The 19124-nt window shown below is 36.2% G+C and overlaps 1 protein-coding gene across 18 annotated transcripts in view; it reads right to left on the minus strand.

Annotated features, from left to right (window-relative positions):
* The window catches only part of RBBP8 (RB binding protein 8, endonuclease), a 103661-nt gene that overhangs the window by 67034 nt on the left and 17503 nt on the right, over positions 1-19124 (minus strand). For 11 of the 18 annotated variants that reach the window (XM_070220743.1, XM_070220739.1, XM_001915082.6 and 8 more), the window contains exons 2-3: positions 16980-17186; positions 1980-2022 (exon numbers count right to left, since the gene is read on the minus strand). In XM_070220743.1, coding sequence (XP_070076844.1) covers positions 1980-2022; positions 16980-17088 — 152 coding nt within the window. In that variant the 5' untranslated portion in view covers positions 17089-17186. Of the gene's footprint in view, positions 1-1979; positions 2023-8544; positions 8787-16979; positions 17187-19124 lie in introns of all 18 variants that reach the window. The other 7 variants (XM_070220731.1, XM_070220736.1, XM_070220741.1 and 4 more) reach the window with 1 other exon arrangement.

Here is a 19124-nt window from a genome sequence, read left to right on the forward strand (position 1 = left end):
TCAATCCTAGAATATACATAAAGTAATGTCAGAATCTTTATTAGTCTCAGACAATCTTGTCAATTCAATTCCCTTTGACAGTTATTGTTTAGGAAAAAGCACATAGTTATCATCCATGAGTTAGAGGAAGTGTGCTGGAGGCTGCTTCTGGCAAACTTTTATAATTAGTAAAAAGGGATACAAGGATGTTCTACAAGTGATAACGAGAATGATGATGGCCATCGTGCCATTTTGCAGTGAGTCGAGACTAAGAGGGCAAGCCAGAACACTAAAGATTGCAGAGCAGAATAATAGAAATAACTTGAGTCTTCGATATTGTTGAGTTACTAAATAACCAGTCCTATAATCTCTTTACTTTGGGCCTTCTATGTGAAAGAATACATTTTCCTTACTGTAAAAGTCACTTCTGGTGTTTTTTTCCACACAGTAAGAAAATAACCTACTAAGACACGTACGCTAAATTTACTATTCAGAAAAGGCTTAAGTTGCTATATAAGTAAAGAAACATCTCTGAACTGTGGGAACTAAATACAGCTCTACCACAGAAAGAGAAATGGATTACCCTATGGGCGAGGAGTTTAAAATGACATAATGAAGGGAGGAACAATTACACTTTCAATAATGCAAAGCATTTAAAACTATTGCTAATTAACAAGAATCATAAAATTATTCTTCAAAAAAAATTGTTTTAAAAATTGATGACTTTAGGAGCTGGCCCCGTGGCCGAGTGGTTAAGTTCGCGTGCTCCACTGCAGGCGGCCCAGTGTTTCGTTGGTTCGAATCCTGGGCGCGGACATGGCACTGCTCATCAAACCATGCTGAGGCAGCATCCCACATGCCACAACTACAAGGACCCACAACTAAGAATATACAACTATGTACCGGGAGGCTTTGGGGAGAAAAAGGGAAAAAAAAAATTGATTACTTTATATTTCTGAATCTAAGTCATCTTCCAAACATGACTTTCCAGGTGTCAAGAAGAACTTCACAAGTTTCATTTTCAGAGTATAATGGTTTTGATGGGTGGTTGGTAACTCTAGCTTTTGGTTACAGACTTGGAAGCTTTAAGAATATGATGTAACTGAGACCCAGTGGTATACACCATAACACAAATGCAATAGTCACAATAGTATTAATTTTTGCTATGAGTAATAACATTCTACTATATCATCTGGTTCAGATTCCTGAATGTAGAAGCTCTAAAGGACCATGAGTGAAATCTGCTCCTGGGGCCAGCCCGGTGGCGGAGCGGTTAAGTGTGCACGTTCTGCTTCTCCGCAGTCCCGGGTTCGCCGGTTTGGATCCCGGATGGGGACATGGCACCGCCTGGCAAGCCATATTGTGGTAGGCGTCCCACATACAAAGTAGAGGAAGATGGGCATGGATGTGAGCTCAGGGCCAGGCTTCCTCAGCGAAAAGAGGAGGATTGGCAGCAGTTAGCTCAGGGCTAATCTTCCTCAAAAAAAAAAATCTGCTCCTGACTTAGAAAATCAGATCTGATTCTGGGCTTAATAAGCAAAACAATTCAGGGGAATCACTGGTAATTTCAAACTAGTTAAAAGAGTTCTCAGAATATCCATTTAGTTCTCATCTCTTATACGAGTTTAGAAATCCCAGAATTATTCTGCTCGCCCTCTTGTAGTATGTCAAATTCCAGGAGTTAATCACAGTTGACTAAAGAATGCTGTTGACAGATTAGAATGAATTTACAGATGAGTTCCTGTCTTAATACTTTATGGAAAAAGATTACATATAAAAATTATATTAAAATATAAATATATGCAAATATTAACTAACGCTATACTCAAAATTACTAAGTTATTCTTTTCACTTCAGAATTTTGAAAAACGTGCTGTCAACTATCCAAGGTCCACACTAAGTAAAGCTAATTTCCTCATAAATAAGACACTGAGGTCAAACAGGACATAAGAATCAATTACTTTATAAATAAGATGACAGTGTTATATACTGATACTTACAAAATTCGTTCCTTTTTCAATTTGGTTACTTTTACTTGTAAACCTGAAAAAGAAAAAGAAAAAAACCCCATAGTATTTTAGTTAATACATTTTATCACTTCTAAAGCAGTTAATCTAATTTTCTTTATAAATCTAAAGCTACACTATTAAGTCATTTGAGTCTGGCCTCTGATAATGAGCCAGGTCCCATTAGTTTGAAGACAGCGTATTTCCCTTACTTATACCCTGAGGTCACAAAAGTCTATCTGCAACATTATTGCTTTTAGTCTGTTAAATGACAGTGAAGTACAATAAAATGTTCTCCATCTGAAGTGAGTTACTTCCTATCTAATAGCAGGGACAAGCATATAATTAGAAGTTCACCATAAATAAAGGTCTATGTTCTGACACAGCCTATGCATTTGCTAATGGCAATAGTGCTTACGGAGGCTCAAATCTTCCGGGATTAAAACAGACTGTAGCAGGAAGTCCTGGACCAGGAGCAAAATTGCTTACAGAAAAGTACTTAACAAAGGGCACTTGTGTTTTTATCTCAAGATATCTGCTATATCTATCTTTAATTTTAATTGACTCTGACACAAAACCTAAGAGAAGATCACTGCTTATGGAATTTGGGTAGTAACCACGAAGGAAGCAGGCTGATGGGCACTGAAACTCCAAGGGAAGAATATGGACATGACAGAGTGACATTTCTAATTTTCAGAAACAATAATTAAAAGGAGAAAAACAGCCATTAAATAAACATGAAAATATATCCACCATCAACAGCTACTAAACATAAATTCAAATTAAAAAAATTACTTGAGAAAATTACAAAAGTTATAATATCCAGTGTGACAAAACTGTTGTAAAACTATATTCTCATGCTTTGCTGGAGATGTTATAAATTGGTACAATTCTTTTGGAAAGCAATTTAGCAATATGTAACAGGACTCTTTTTCATTAGTATTTCATTTCTTGGAATTCTAACCTAAGAATATAATCCAAACTGTATAGAAACTCAGTCAAAAAGAATATTGAACAATTTATAGCAATATAAAAACGCTTGAAAAGAGACATGTTCAAGTAAAATATAAGATAACTACTTGATGGAATAATATACAGCTATTAAAATCATTAAGTAAAAAAACTGTCTATTTAACAACACTAAACTGGTTTTCTCTCTATTTTCCCCATGATCTCTATTTTCTGCAATGTGATTATCAAAAGGGGGGAAAAGCTTCTGTGTTTAATTCTTCTGATTTCTAAATCAATCCTTTTGCTAAACTACAATTTTCCCAGGTGTGGATATTTTATTTGCTTTTTAAAATAATGCCTAGAAAGTTTAAAAATTCTGTATCTACTAAGAATTTATTTTATTTGGGGCAGTGAGTCCCTAATAAATAGTTATTGGTTGACTGACTTCTGAAAAAACAAAGATTTACTATTTGTCTTTGGTAGTTTATCTGTGGATTCTAATAAATTATACATTAGGAAAGCTTTCCATAAAATGTTTATAGAAACATTAATAACTTTTGTCACTTCTAAGAATAGGATTTTTCATTATCTGTTTAATTTAGGACAATCTTTTGAACAGCATAACTTATAGACAAATAAGAATTTTAAAAGCAAACATATATTTCCCACCATTTCCCCCTTCATGGTGCCGACTAGGGATGAAGTTGAAAGTCATACATGTACTGATGCTGAAGTCACCTCTTCTTATTGCCCCAAGTGGTAATGATTTAATGCCAGGAAATCCAGATATTATGGAAAAATAAAGGCCCTAGAAAATTTCTTTGTGTTATACTTTTGCCCTGTATTTCAAATTTCACTTCTAGGAAATATCCAACTGATACGATATTTTTTAACCTTCATTTTTACAGCCTATAATTTGGACAAATAAAATGATATGAATAAAACAGTGAAAGAATGTTATGAATATACCTTTAATCAAATGTTCACAGCGGCTTTATTCATAACAGTCAAACACTAGAAACAACCCAAATGTCCTTCCATGAGTGAATTATTAAAAAACAAACAAAAAACTGTGGTGCATCCTTATACTATATGCACTACTCAGCAATAAAAAGGAATGAAGTATTGACATGTAACAACTTGGATGAATTGCAAGGGAATTATGCTGAGTAAAAAAAGAAGATAATTTCAAAGGGCACACGCTATATGATTCCATTCACATAACATTCTTGAAATGACAAAATTACGGATGAAGAACAGATTTTGGGTGGCCAGAAGTTGGAGGGGTTGGGGTGGGAGGAAGGTGGTTGGGGACTTAAAAGAGTGGCATGAGGGATCCTTGGTGGCAGTCACAGGAATCTACATGTGATTAAGTTGCATAGAACTAAATACACTCACACACAGACACACACAAGTGCATGTTACACACACACAAGTGAGTGGATGCCAAATTGGCAGAATCCGAGTAAGGTTGGTAGATTGTGTCAATGTCAATTTCTTGGTTATGATATTACACTATAGTTGTACAAGATGCTACCATTGGGGAAAATGGGGTAAAAGATATGAGACCTCTTTGTATTGTTTGTTACAACTACATGTGAACCTACAACAAGCTCAAAATAAAAAGCTAAAAAATATTTATGGAAAAATATTTGCCCTAAGAGAATTGGAAAACTGTTAAAATGTTAAACATAATAATAAAGGGAAAACATTTTTAAAGAATGTTAAGAATAAAAACCAGTGTGATCTTTTGATTTTTAAAAAATCTTTTCCATCTGTCAAGTTCCTTGCCTGAGAAGCTTCCTTCTTTTTCAGGTAATGAAGGCAACCTCATGAGACCCTGAAAGTACTTAGTCAAGCATCAAATCATTCTTGAAGAATTAAGAAAAAAACTTGTGACCCTTCTAAGCCAAAGACTACAGTCAGCAGTTTTTCACTCTCTTCTTCCCTTCCCAAAATGTGTGAAAATTTACTTGTTGACAGATTTTCTTGTTTTTAATTTTGGCCAACTTCTAAAACTTGGGTCTGCCTTTAGAAGTGAAAGGTGCACCCAAAGATGAAATGGATTCTTGCCATGAACCACTTTAAGAAAAGAAACAATGAAATAGAAAATCCATATAAACTTCAAAAGAAAATTCTTGGGAAATATGGAAAGACTACTCTTTTATCTTGTAAGCATTCAACACCTGTGAGGCATTTGTTCTGTCACGCAGATCAGCCCTGAAACAGGTTTATGTGTGTATGTGTATCTGTTTAAATTTTAGCATTTGCCATTCATCAAGTCAATTAGGCATCTACAATTAGAACCCCTATAAAGCGTGCTTTAATCCTGCTCCACACCCATCGGAAGGAATGAGGCTATACAACAATGCAGCTCCTGTATGAACAGGTAGTCTGTTCAACAAAGTATGTGGGATTGTAACACTGGCAACCTGAGACACCTATTGAGGAAACAGCGCTCAAAAGACCAAGCACTCTACGATTAACCCTACACCCACCCATCTACGAATTATAGAGGAAATGAAATAAGGGCCCAGATATGCAGTCATAACACATGAAACAAATTTAAGAACTCAGAAATGAGGCAAGAGTTCAATTCATTATAAACCAAATAAAAATCACTGCTGTTAATTTTTACTTATTTTAGTTCTCTACCCAGAACAAACCATATATAATGCACTGTCACTTTAAAACATGTTTTTTATGGTTTTGAATTAGAAATTCTAAGCCTGATAACACCTTTCTTGACAAATAGTGGCTTTATGTATAGCTCAAGTAATCTAAATTCTACCAAAAATACTATTACTAATACTTCCATAATTGCCTAATAAATTTCAACTGCAAAGTGAAAACTCTTGTCTTTATGAGATGCAGCCATTCTTAAGGTGAGCTTAGTTTCCTCTTAAGATTTAATTATCTCAAAATGGTTTAATTAATTTTTGTGGATTTTATTGAATTTATGGATGTTAATGCAAATAGAAAAATAACAGATGTGAGAGTTACTGACAGTATTATTAATAATGAGTAGGACACTGATGTTATAGACCAAAATTACATGCAATTCTTTTCATTGTTAATTTGTGTAGTCTTAATACGAATGTTATCTTTTTGGAATTTTTGATGAACACTTGAGAAAATTAAGGGAGCAATTCAAAACTAAATCAAGAAATATTTATTCTATCATATTAGAGCCTCCACACTTTCCCATTTCTTCAAAGGGGTTCCAATTTTGTCTCAAAATATCTGCCTGGTTTTCTATGAAACTCATTACCATAATTACCAGATACAGAAAATATTATTAGACAAGATATTGCTGGCAGAACCTGGCATGGACAAGAAACCACTCATTAAAATGGTGACATTCTGAAAAACAAATATTCTAAATTCTATTTTATTACCTGTGCTTTTAAAAAGTAAACCTGATACTGAAAGAGATTTAAAAAGCCAAAAAGAAAAAAACTGTACCTAAATGAACACTTTATTAAAACTTTTAAACTTAAAGAATTCTGAAATTTCTATTAAATTCTATTAAAATGTTAATTGTGAATTCAAAGCATAAAGACTGTATATCATCAGTAACAATTTGTGTTTAACCCTGACACTTAGCAGCATTTATCACAAAAGGAACATAAGACACTAGAATAACAATCATGAAAGGATACAATTATCCTAATGATAAAAGATATAAAAGCTCAGTCACACATATCTCTAGAATTTTTTAACAAAAATGCTCTGGTTTGCAAATTGCTGTTCTTCAACAGAAGTTCAGAGACTTTGTTTATTTCCTAGTTTTAAAAGAAACCCATGTAGCTTTTTAAATTCTCATGCTCAGTGTACGTATTGCCTTGTACATATGTTTTTGCTATCACTTTATTATGTTTTGGTCAAAAAACATACTATGAGGCAAAAATGAGGCAAAAAAAGCTCTAGATACTTATAACAGGGTATTCAGATGGACCTAAGTTTCTATGGGTAGACTTTCTTGGACATATAAGTAAAAATTATGTATCTCAAGTCCTACCATTCACAACATTTCTTTTCTATTCTTTTTTTTTAACTGACACGAAGGTTTAAAGTAATGAGTCAGTTTTGATTCCTATATATACTTCAAAACCTGCAAAGTCCAGACAAGTCCATGTTTGATGTCTTTCAAATAGCCTCTTATACCAGTTTCTCCAAGTGGATCCCCCACCTTAAAAAAATTAAGTACCCCTCAGGCACTTCTTTGATGTTATCACACAGTCTGAGGATCTAATTTTATATGGAACTATGTGGAACACAATGACAAAGAATTCTGTTAAAAAAGTTCTGCTTTCAGCAAATTTGCCTAGCCCCGACCAAAATGTTTTTAAATAACATACTAATTTTTTTTAAAATAGTGCTCATTCATTTAATACCTTTAAGAATCCATAAGTGATTCTGAAATTAGAAAATGTAGCCTGATCTATATATTACAAAGTACCAGAGGTTATCTTCTCTCATCAGCTCAAATATATATCCAATACCTACCATTCATAAAGCACACGGATATTAACCAAATACACCAACAACTACTGTATTGCTTCCTTCAAGTTTTTCAATGTATATAAACTAACTCTCCTGGGAGTATGATGACTATTAAAGTATGGCCACAAGGAATATACAATTTAAAAAAATTATGCATTATGCAATATTTGTGAAGTGAAGAAGGCTGACAGGAAAACTGATTCATTTGAAACACGGTGGAGGAGAGCTCTACATTCCCTGGACCGTCGGAAAGATGAACAAGCGGGTCCTGGAGCAAATTAAGCCCGAACTATCGCTGGAGGCAAAAATGACAAAACTGAGGCTGTCCTACCTTGGGCACTTCACGAGTGGGCAGGGTTCTTTGGAAAAGACAATCATCACAGGGAAAGTAGAAGGCAGCGGGAAAGAGGAAGATCAAATCTGAGATGGTTTGACTCCACAAAGGAAGCCACAGGCATGAGTCCACAGAGGCTGAGCAGGGCTAAGGACAGGACGCTGTGGACACCACTCATGCACAGGGTTGCTAGGAGTTGGAGCCGACTCGATGGCATGTAACAGCAACATTTCTGAGTTTTGTATGTTCCATATCTGATGAACATGGAATATTGTTCTTATCAAACAGTATATTATTTATTTTCTTTTTCATTGTAAAATAGATCTCCTGAAGACCCTGAAACACTAAGAAACATGAGGAAGAAATCTGCCAAATATTTCATCCCTGTTAAAGTAAGAGGCTAAAAATAAAACTGGCCCAGTTTTAAGTGGGTATGTACAAAAATTCTAAAATTACATGAGCAACATGAAAAACAAGCACAGTTTAGATAATGAAATAAGAGTAAAAATAAGCCAGATGTAAAACAGTATGTACTCTGATCACAACAATACAATAACCTACTCACACTTCTTTTAAAACTAGGAAAGAATAAACAAATGTCATTCTTATAGAATGGTGATTTATTTTTCCTTTCTCAGCTTTCTACTATCTATTCTAACTTTCTATTATCTAAAAATAGAAAGTTTAAATGGGTAGTAAAATATTTCAGGGTTTTAGGCAGATATAAAATTTTGATATTTTCATAAATTAAGGGATTTAAAAACTGACATTCAAGAAAATGTTCCGGGGCCGGCCTGGCGGTGCAGCGGTTAAGTGTACATGTTCCACTTCTTGGCCACCCGGAATTCGCTGGTTTGGATCCCGGGTGCAGACATGGCACCGCTTGGGATGCCATGCTGTGGTAGGCGTCCCACATATAAAAGCAGAGGAAGATGGGCACGGATGTTAGCTCAGGGCCAGTCTTCCTCAGCAAAAATAGGAGGATTGGCAGCAGTCCGCTCAGGGCTAATCTTCCTCAAAAAAAAAAAAAAAAAGAAAAGAAAATGTTCCATCAATCCAGCCATAAACTGTGCAATCCATTTAGATACTATTTATTTACTAATTTTTTACTATGTGTCAAGCACTTTTACCTACAGAGATGTAAAGATGAGTAAGACAGGGATTTGGCATAATAAAAATTTAACGATCTTTTTAAAACCAGTTATAAAACAGAAAGTAATTATTTGAAGGATAAAGTATTTAATCTTATGCTTGAAGATGGCAGAATGCTAATTCTCCTTTATCAAATGTTTACTAAAAACTCAAGTACATCTGGTCCTATTTAAATTATTTCAAAATACCGTATTTGCTTCACTTCCAGGTCACAAAGAGTAAGCTTTTTTATAATATGTAGCTCCCATAAGAGTTTAAACTTGAAGCTATTCTTATTTGTAAACCTAATGCTGCGGTTACAGTAATAAACCAAAAGGAAGATGTTGCTGCTCTTCAACAGAAGTTGGGAGACACTGTTTATTCCTTCCCAATTTTAAAAGAAGTGCATGTAGCTGATTACACTGCTCCTATGAGCGTTACCAAGACAGATTGCCTTGTGTCTGGCTTTTTTTTTGCTATCATTTCATTATATAATTACATTATCTAAATATTTTTCTAAAGAAAATGAATACAATGTCCAAAAAACCCATGGGTCTTCTTTACTGCTGCATCCTCGGGAACTGCTACCATTCCTGGCATATAATTCAATAATTACTCATTGAATGAGTGCCCAGTCAGTACTAAAACTCAGAAACCTTCCTCAACTGTTCACACCAGATTTTCTGGGAGAAAACAGTGCAGTCAAGGGAAGAGCAGAATTAACGTAAAATATTCATATTTGTCCCTGAACATATGACCACAAGCATAGGCCACTTTAAAATTAGACCTTGGGGCCAGCCCCCTGGCCGAGTGGTTAAGTTCGCCGACTCTGCTTCGGCAGCCCAGGGTTTCACCGGTTCGGATCCTGGGCGCAGACGTGGCACCGCTCATCAGGCAATGCTGAGGTGGCACCCCACATGCCACAACTAGAAGGACTCACAACTAAAAATATGCAACTATGTACCAGGGGACTTTGGGGAGACAAAGGAAAAATAAAATCTTAGGGGGCCGGCCCAGTGGTGCAGTGGTTAAGTTCACATGTTCCACTTCTTGGCGGCCCGGGTTTCACTGGTTCGGATCCTGGATGCGGACATGGCACCGCTTGGCACGCCATGCTGTGGTAGGCATCCCACATATAAAGTAGAGGAAGATGGGCACGGATGTTAGCTCAGGGCCAGGCTTCCTCAGCAAAAAGAGGAGTACTGGCAGTAGTTAGCTGAGGGCTAATCTTCCTCAAAAAAATAAATAAATAAATAAAATAAAATTAGACCTTAACCACTAAGAACAAATTTGAATTTCTAAATTTTTTAATATTTGGAGTAACTAATGTGCCTTGAATATAAACAGCTCCTAGAAATTGGTAAGAAAAAGGTCAACAACCCGAGAAAATAGTCAATAAAGTATATAAACAGTTTATTAAAAAGAAATACAAATCTTTGCCCTTACACATAAGCAAAGGCGCTTAATCTTATTCATAATATAAATTAATACACTGAAAAAACTCAATAGACATGTTAATCAAACACAACATGAAGATGTCCCTTAGATACAGGATTTGAACAAACCAACTATAAAAAGACACTTTAGATAACTGAGGAAATTTGAATTCTATCATCTAATAGGTATTAGATGATATTAAAGAATTTGTTTTGTTAGTGTGACAATGGCATTATTTTGTTAAAAAAGACTACTGGAATATACTGAAATATTTATAGATGAAATTATTTCAGACTTCAAAATAAGTGAGTAGAAGAGGGACAGAGAAGTACATGGAATATACGTAAAATAGGATTGGCCATGTTCTAATAATGGTTGAAGCTGCGTGATATATAAACAGGAGTTCATTTTACAATTTTTTTTTACTTTTGTATTTATGTAGTATTTCCTAATTAAAAAATCTTAAACTTTAAATTAGAAAAGAACATAAAAGAACACACTCACAAAAGATAATAAAAATGGTTATTTGTTTGTGTAGTGGGGGAGAGAGAGAACTTTTCACTGTTACTTTGTGTTTCGATATTTCTAGAGAAAAGCTTAAGTTAAAAACAAAAGACAAGGGGCTGGCCCCGTGGCCGAGTGGTTAAGTTCGCACGCTCCGCTACAGACGGCCCAGCGTTTCATTGGTTCGAACCCTGGGTGCGGACATGGCACCGCTCATCAAACCACGCTGAGGCAGCATCCCACATGCCACAACTAGAAGGACCCACAATGAAGTATATACAACTATGTACTGGGGGGCTTTGGGGAGAAAAAGGAAAAAAAAAAATCTTTAAAAAAACCCACAAAAACAAAAACAAAAAACAAAAAAAACCCAAAAGACAAAACAGTAATAACTCCAACGATACCTGGATTTCTTTCTTTTTTTTTTTTAACAGAAGCAGCACCTTTATCAAGGGCAGCAGGCATGGTGACCAGCAGACTGGATGGAGAGCCAGAAGATCCGGATTAGCTCTGTCAGGGAGGCCACCCATTTGGGCAGCAGTTTCTGTTTTTGGTTTTTTGGTGCTTTGTTTTATTTTGTTTTTTTGGGTGAGGAAGATTGGCCCTGAGCTAACATCTGTTGTCAATCTTCCTCTTTTTTTTATTCTTGCCAAAGCCCCAGTACAGAGTACACAGTTGTAAGCCATTCCAGTTCTTCTATGTGGGACACCTCCACAGCATGGCTTGATGAGCGGTGCGTAGATCCACACCCAGGATCCAAACTGGTAAACCCTGGGCCACAAGCAGAGCATGCGAACTTAACTCTGCCGTGGGGCTGGCCCCAATACCTGGATTTCTAAATGAACACTAATGCATTCTGATTGCATCAACAATCCTATATGCTGAAAGAGAGCTTTAATGGAAACAAGGATCAGAATAATCTATCAAAGAATGAGCATAATAGAGCAGTAAAGGATATAGGTGAAGTAGGAGAAGTAAATCCCACTTTCACAATAAAAAAAATTAGGAAGTTTCTAATGCTTATCTCACCTAGGAATTCAAAAACTACAATTAAGAAGTGGAGACTTTCAGCAAAGTTGCAGGATATAAAGTCAACACACATAAATCAGTGGTGTTTCTATATACTAATAATCAACAATCTAAAAAGGAAATTAAGGAAACAATTCCATTTACAATAGCATCCAAAAGAATAAAATACTTAGGAATAAGCTTAAGCAAAGAGATGAAAGACTTGTACAATGGAAACTGCAAGATGTTGCTAAAAGAAATTAAAAACATAAATAAATGGAAAGACATCTCATGTTCACAGATTGGAAGACTTAATATTGTTAAGCTGTCAATACTACTCAAAGTGATGTAAGATCTGAGACGATCTCTATCAAAATCCCAGTGATGTTTTGTGCAGAAAGAGAAAAATCTGTCCTAAAATCCATATGGAATCTCAAGAGACTCTGAATAGCCAAAACAATCTTCAAAAAGAACAAGTTGGAGGTCACATACTTCCAGATTTCAAAACTTAATAAAAAATTACAGTAATCAAAACAGTGTGGTACTGGAATACAGACAGATATACAGACCAATGGAATAGAATAGAGTCCAGAAATAAACTGTCACATATACGAGCAAATGGTTTTTGAGAAGGGTGCCAGTCAATGGGGAAAGGACAGTCTTTTCAATAAATGGTGCTGGGAGTACTGAATATTCACGTGCAAAAGAATGAAGTTGGATCCTTACCTTACACTATATACAAAATTTAACTCAAAATGGATCAAAGACCTAAACATAAGAGCTAAAACTATAAAACTCTTAGAAGAAACATAAGGCAAAAGCTTAATGACATTGGATTTAGCAATGAGTTCTTGGATACACCACCAAAAGTATAGGCAACAACAACAAAATAGATAAACTTGACTATATCAAAATTAAAAACTTAAATGCATCAAAGGAAACAATTAACAGAATGAAAAAGCAATCCACGGAATGGGAGAAAATATTTGCAAATCACATATAAGAGGTTAATATCTAGAACATACAAAGAACTCCTACAACAACAAAAACCTGGTACGAAAATAGGCAAAGGACTTGAATAGACATTTCTCCAAAGATACACAAATGGCTAATAAGCACAGAAAAAGATGCTCAACATCACTAATCATTAGGGAAATGCAAATCAAGACCACAATGAGATATTACCTCACATCCACTAGGATGGCTACCGCTATTTAAGAAAAAAAAAGAGGGGCTGGTGTGGTGGTGCAGTGGTTAAGTTCGCACATTCCACTTCTCAGTGGCCCGGGGTTCACTGGTTCGGATTCCGGGTGTGGACATGGCACTGCTTGGCAAAAGCCATGCTGTGGTAGGCATCCCACATATAATGTAGAGGAAGATGGGCATGGATGTTAGCTCAGGGCCAGTCTTCCTCAGCAAAAAGAGGAGGATTGGCAGTAGTTAGCTCAGAGCTGATCTTCCTCAAAAAAAAAAAAAAAAAGAAAGAAAGAAAGAAAGAAAAGAAAGCCAAAAATAAGTTTTGGTGAGAATGTAGAGAAATTGGAACCTTGTGCATTGTTGGTGGGAATGTAAAAGGCGCAGCCTTTTAGAAAACAGTATGTTGTTCCTCAAAAAATTAAAAATAGAATTACCATATGATTCATCAATTCCATTTCTTGGTATATACCCAAAAAAACTGAAAGTAGGGTCTTGAAGAGATATTTGTGTACCCATGTTCACAGCAACACTATTCACAATAGCCAAAAGAGGGAAGCAACCCAAAAGTCCATCAACAGATGAATGAATAAGCAAAATGTGGTATATACATACAATGAACTATTATTCAGCCTTAAAAACGAAGGAAATTCTGCAATATACTACAATATGGAAGAACCTTGAGGACATTGTGCTAAGTAAAATGAGCCAGTCACAAAAAGACAAATACTGTACGATTCCACTTATATGAGGTACTTGGAGTAGTCAGAAGCAGAGAGACAGAAAGTAAAATAGTGGTTGCCAGGGGGAGGGAGGAGTGAATGGGGAGTTATTGTTAATGAGTATAAAATCTCAGTTTTACAAGATGAAAAGAGTTATGGAGATGGGACAGTGATGATGGTTGCACAATATTATGAATGGATGTAATACCACTGAACTGTACACTTAAAAATAGTTAAGATGGTGCCAGCCCAGTGGCCTAGTGGTTAAGTTCGCGCACTCCAGTTCAGCAGCCTGGTGTTTGTGGGTTCGGATCCCAGGCGTGGACCCACACACTGCGCATCAAGCCATGCTGTGGCAGCATCCCACATGCAAAATAGAGGAGGATTGCCACAGACGTTAGCTCAGCAACAATCTTCCCCCAGCAAAAAGAAGATCGGCAACAGATGTTTGCTCAGGGCAAGTCTTCCCGACCAAAAAAAAAGTTAAGATGATAAATTTTATGTTATGTATATTTCATGAAATTTTTTATAAAAAGTAAGTATCCCCGTTCCTCCCCCTTGCCAAAAAGAGATGAAAAGTAAGAATTTTCTAAGATTTCCTAACCATTTAAACTTTCTCATGTTTATTATTTTGGTCATTCTCTTTCTGCTTCCTCTTAGAAATCAGTAGTTTCAAAAGTCATAAAGGAGATAATTAAAAAGTAATCAGTATGTGAAACCTCTGTTAACTACTTTTTTGAGTGTCCCATTGTCTCTAGCTGGGATGGTCCATAGCAGGCATTGATAGTACATAATGGTTGCTCCTTCAGAATGATAGCAACAGCTAAAACATATATTGTTCATTATGTGCCAGACACTCTTCCAAATGCTTTACATATATTAAGCTATTTAATACAAAATGAGGTAGTTATTATCAGTATCTTTTTTATAGACACAGAATTTGAGGCACTATAAAGTTAACTTGCAAAGGTCACCACCTCTATTCAAGTGGTGGATATGGCTTTTGAATATTGGCAGCCTAGATTCAGAATTCCTGGACTTAACCACTCTATCACATGGCCTCTTTCTCAGCACAGCACTACTGCCACCTACTTTCAATCAATGGAAGTAGGCACTCAAGATGAAAGCTTTAGACTTAATCCTAAAGACAAGGCATGATGATAATCATGCTTTCAGCATACTACATACTGTTTTACATAATCTGGACATATCTACCTTTCTAACATCATCTCCTTTCCACCTTGCCATTAAACTCCTATCTCGCACGGGGCAGTCCTGTGGCCAAGTGGTTAAGTTCTCGTGTTCCGCTTCGGCAGCCCAGGGCTTCGCCATGTCGAATCCTGGGCACGGACATGGCACCACTCATCAAGCCATGTTGAGGCGGCATCCCACAAGCCACAACTAGAAGAACCCATGACTAAAATATACAACTATGTACTGGGGGGATTTGAGGAGAAAAGGCAAAAAAAATCCCTCCCATGTCCCAACCCATTCTCTCTTACAGTTATACTCAACTGTCTACAGTTCCTTGAATAAAATCAAGTTATCTCCAAACTTTGCATATGCTATTCTTTTTACTCAGAATAGTCCCTCCCTCCTCCCACCATCTTCTCTGCCTAGACTTAATTGTAAAGCCTGGTCTGACAGAAACCCCCTCTCACCCGACTCCCTTTTATATTCCCAGATAACATGGTACACTACAAAATCCCTTAAACCCAGGACTATATTTGATTCATTCTTATTCACAAAGTCTGGCACATAGTTAAGTGCCCCCCAAAATATTTCTTGAACAAGTGTCTCCAAGTACACAGAGGTTTGAAACGATATTTCTGGGGTTCTTATTTCAGAATCCATTAATTAATGAGGAGTCCATTATCATGAGGTTCTGCCAGAAACTAAATTTACCATAGGAAAGTTCCAACACAGACCTACAGACTATACCTTAGATTCAGGTGGATCATGTTTTAATGGCACTTCAGTGTAATGTGACAACTATTAAGCACTGCAGTATTAAACCTATGGCTGCAATTGGTAATCAAGAAACAAATGTAACATGAAGCATTTCCCACACGTGGGGAAAATGTATAAGATTAAAGTCACAGAATTAGATAAGTATATAACAGCTTAATATCAAATCTCGAGGTTAGCTTTAATAGAAAATTCCTTTACACAGAGTACATTTTAACACAATCACAAATAATATTTATATACTCATCTCAACCACAACTGCTCAAGCCTCTGTATACTCAGTGCACTTCATATGAACCTTTTAGCTCGTTTCATTATATTATAATTATCTGTTTACATGACTCTTAGACTGCAGGCTGTTTGAAGGCAAACTGCCATTCACTTTTGTATCTCTTGGTAGCAGATTCCCAAAGGTTTGTTGAATGACTGAGGTACTATTTTTATGTCTACAAACAATCCTGCAAATAACTTTACAGAAGAAAATTAAGTTTAGAGGTTATGTAACTTGGCTGAGATCACCGAGCAAGTAGATAAATGAAATCATAATACAAATCCACCTTCTGCCTCGGCGGCCTGGGGTTCACAGGTTTGGGTCCCGGGAATGGACCTAGCACTGCTCGTGAAGCCACACTGTGGCGGTATCCCACATAAAATGGAGGAAGATGGGCACAGAAGTTAGCTCAGCAACAACCTTCCTCGAGCAAAAAGAGGAAGATTGGCAGGGCCAGCCCAGTGGCGCAGTGGTTAAGTGCGCACGTTCCGCTTCTCAGTGGCCCAGGGTTCACTGGTTCAGATCCTGGGTGCAGATGTGGCACCGCTTGGCAAGCCATGCTGTGGCAGGCGTCCCACATATAAAGTAGAGGAAGATGGGCATGGATGTTAGATGAGGGCCAGTCTTCCTCTGCCAAAAGAGGAGGATTGGCAGCAGATGTTAGCTCAGGGCTGATCTTCCTCACAAAACAAAGAATACAAATCTAGGTCTTCAGTGAACAATTTCTATGCCCCTTCCACCATACCACACATATTATCACAAGTAAGCAACCGCAAATTGCGCAAGAACTGCATCCTGTAGTAGTTGTCTGTGGTTAAAAAGCAACAACTCAACCATAAAAATGAATCACAAAAAATTACAATAGTAAGAGTCCCTAAAGATGAGCTCTGGGAACTTTACGCAAAATTAGTTTTGACTATTATAGTCTCAGCAGAACACTGCTGTAAGAACTTAAGAAAAGATGTTACCTTGTACTTCTTTATCATGATACTCCTTTAATTTTGTCCAAAGATCCTTAAAGTCATTAGATACATCTGCAGAACTAGGGCTTCCAGAACTGCTGCCAGAGACGCTCATCTTGCTTAATACACTCCACACTTCTAATTGCCTAATATCTTCTGACCTTTTCTGTTACATTATATAGGTATGAAGTTGTCTTTGGACAGTTGAAATACCTGAAACGACAGATTGCAACATAAATGAATTCTGCATTTATCTTTATGCAATTTGAAGTCAGAATGACCTCAAGCCCAGCCAGCTGTTCTCAAGTTTCCTTATTTACCTATAATCAATCACTTTGATAATTCGGCGGGGGAGTGAGAATTGAGGAAAGAAGATTATGGTGAGAAAAGTCCTGATTTCAGTTATCTGGCCTTCAGTTAAGCTAAATTTGCAGGCAAATTTTCTCCTATTCCTCCTAGAGGGAATTACCTAAATTACATTAAATTGAAAGGATTCTGATACAGAGAGGTTTCTAATCATTCATAGTCAGTATTGATTCACTATTCTAAAAGAATTTATTGCTTTTTTAACTTTTGAGTTGATATGGAGTGCAACAATACACTGAACCAAAAACTGGATAACATTCTGAAATATTCTTGACTTAATAAGCATTCATATATCGACACACATCTATATACATCCAAAGACATGTTATAAAAGAGAAAGAAAGATGAATGACATATTAACACACATAAGTATCTGAACAGCTTTCTCACAACAGGAGAAATCAGTGAGCAAACTACAGACACAGCAAAGATCTCTGAATACAGAAATATCTAATAACAAGGCAACTAGGGGAAAGCTATCTTGTGCCTCTCTCAGAGTAAAGGTGAGTAAGTTTATTATTTGTGCAGCCCTTGAAGGAAGCAACAGGCTACTAAGAAGTTCAAGTGGATTAATAAGTATTTTAGCACGTGTTCCTAAACAGAAATTATTAACTAGCTACCACTAAGAAAGTAAAATGATTAACAAGTCTACTAAACCTCACATCTCTCTCTTAGCCAATGCCTTATCGCTGCTAACAAGTGTGCGAACTGATTTCAGTGTTTCTTGCTAACCATTTCTTGGGGTCTCTGATGAAGATAGCAACGCCTTTTTTAAAGGAATCAAGATTATACGTGAAGCCACTTGGTAAACTGTAAAGCACCACAAAAATAAAAATATATTTTTATTAACTTTTTCAAAAATTGTGATTACACTTTTTTTGAAACAATCAGAGAAACCTGAACATGCACTGGGTTTTCGATAATATTAGGTAATTATTTTTAATTTTCTTGGGTATAATAATGATGTGGTCACGTTTAAAAAAAAAAGGCCCTTATCTATTAAAGAGATATATATTGAGGTGTTTACAGGAAAACCGACATGTTCTCTGGGATGTGCTTTAAAATACTCCAGCTGAAACAAAAAATGGATGTGGGGTGGGGAGATGAAACAAAAAGGGCTGAACTTTGACAACTATTGAAGCTGGGTAACGGATGGGTATATGAAGCAGTTCATAATTCTAGTGTCTCTCTCTTGTGTATGTTTATTATTTCCTTAATAAAATTTTCAAAAGTGGGATTAGGTACATTGCATCACTACAGCTTTATTTCCAAAGAGGCTTGTATCCTACTATTTAACTTTAAGAGATTAATCAACAGGCCTACATTATTGTCAATAAAACCACCATTTATTAAGTGTGCTCTACCTACCAGGGATCAGCTTTTTGTAATCATTTTCTTAATCTTCAGAAAAACTCTATAAAACAGCTACTATTATTAATTTCATTTTAGAGTTGGAGAAACAGGCTGAAGAGATTAACACTGCTAGGACCGGCTATGTCACTGCTGGAACTCAAGTTGCAATGCCAACTAACTACAAAAACTTTTAAGTAGCTCCCCCCAAAATTAGCTATTTCTATTAAGTAAATACTTTAAAATAAACTTTTAATTACTTGAAAAAATAATGTAAAATTGCATAGTATTAAACAGTTTAAAACCAACAGTGTAAAATAAGCGTCAAGAAATGTATCTATATTCGGAGATTGCATAAAAAGTTGTGTTTTCCCACATGAAACAGTTTATTAACATTAAACTTGCAAATTCTGTCTTATAAATCCCTGTCCAACC

The sequence above is a fragment of the Equus caballus genome, chromosome 8 (genome assembly GCF_041296265.1).
Source record: "Equus caballus isolate H_3958 breed thoroughbred chromosome 8, TB-T2T, whole genome shotgun sequence".
Classification (NCBI taxonomy): Eukaryota; Metazoa; Chordata; class Mammalia; order Perissodactyla; family Equidae; genus Equus; species Equus caballus.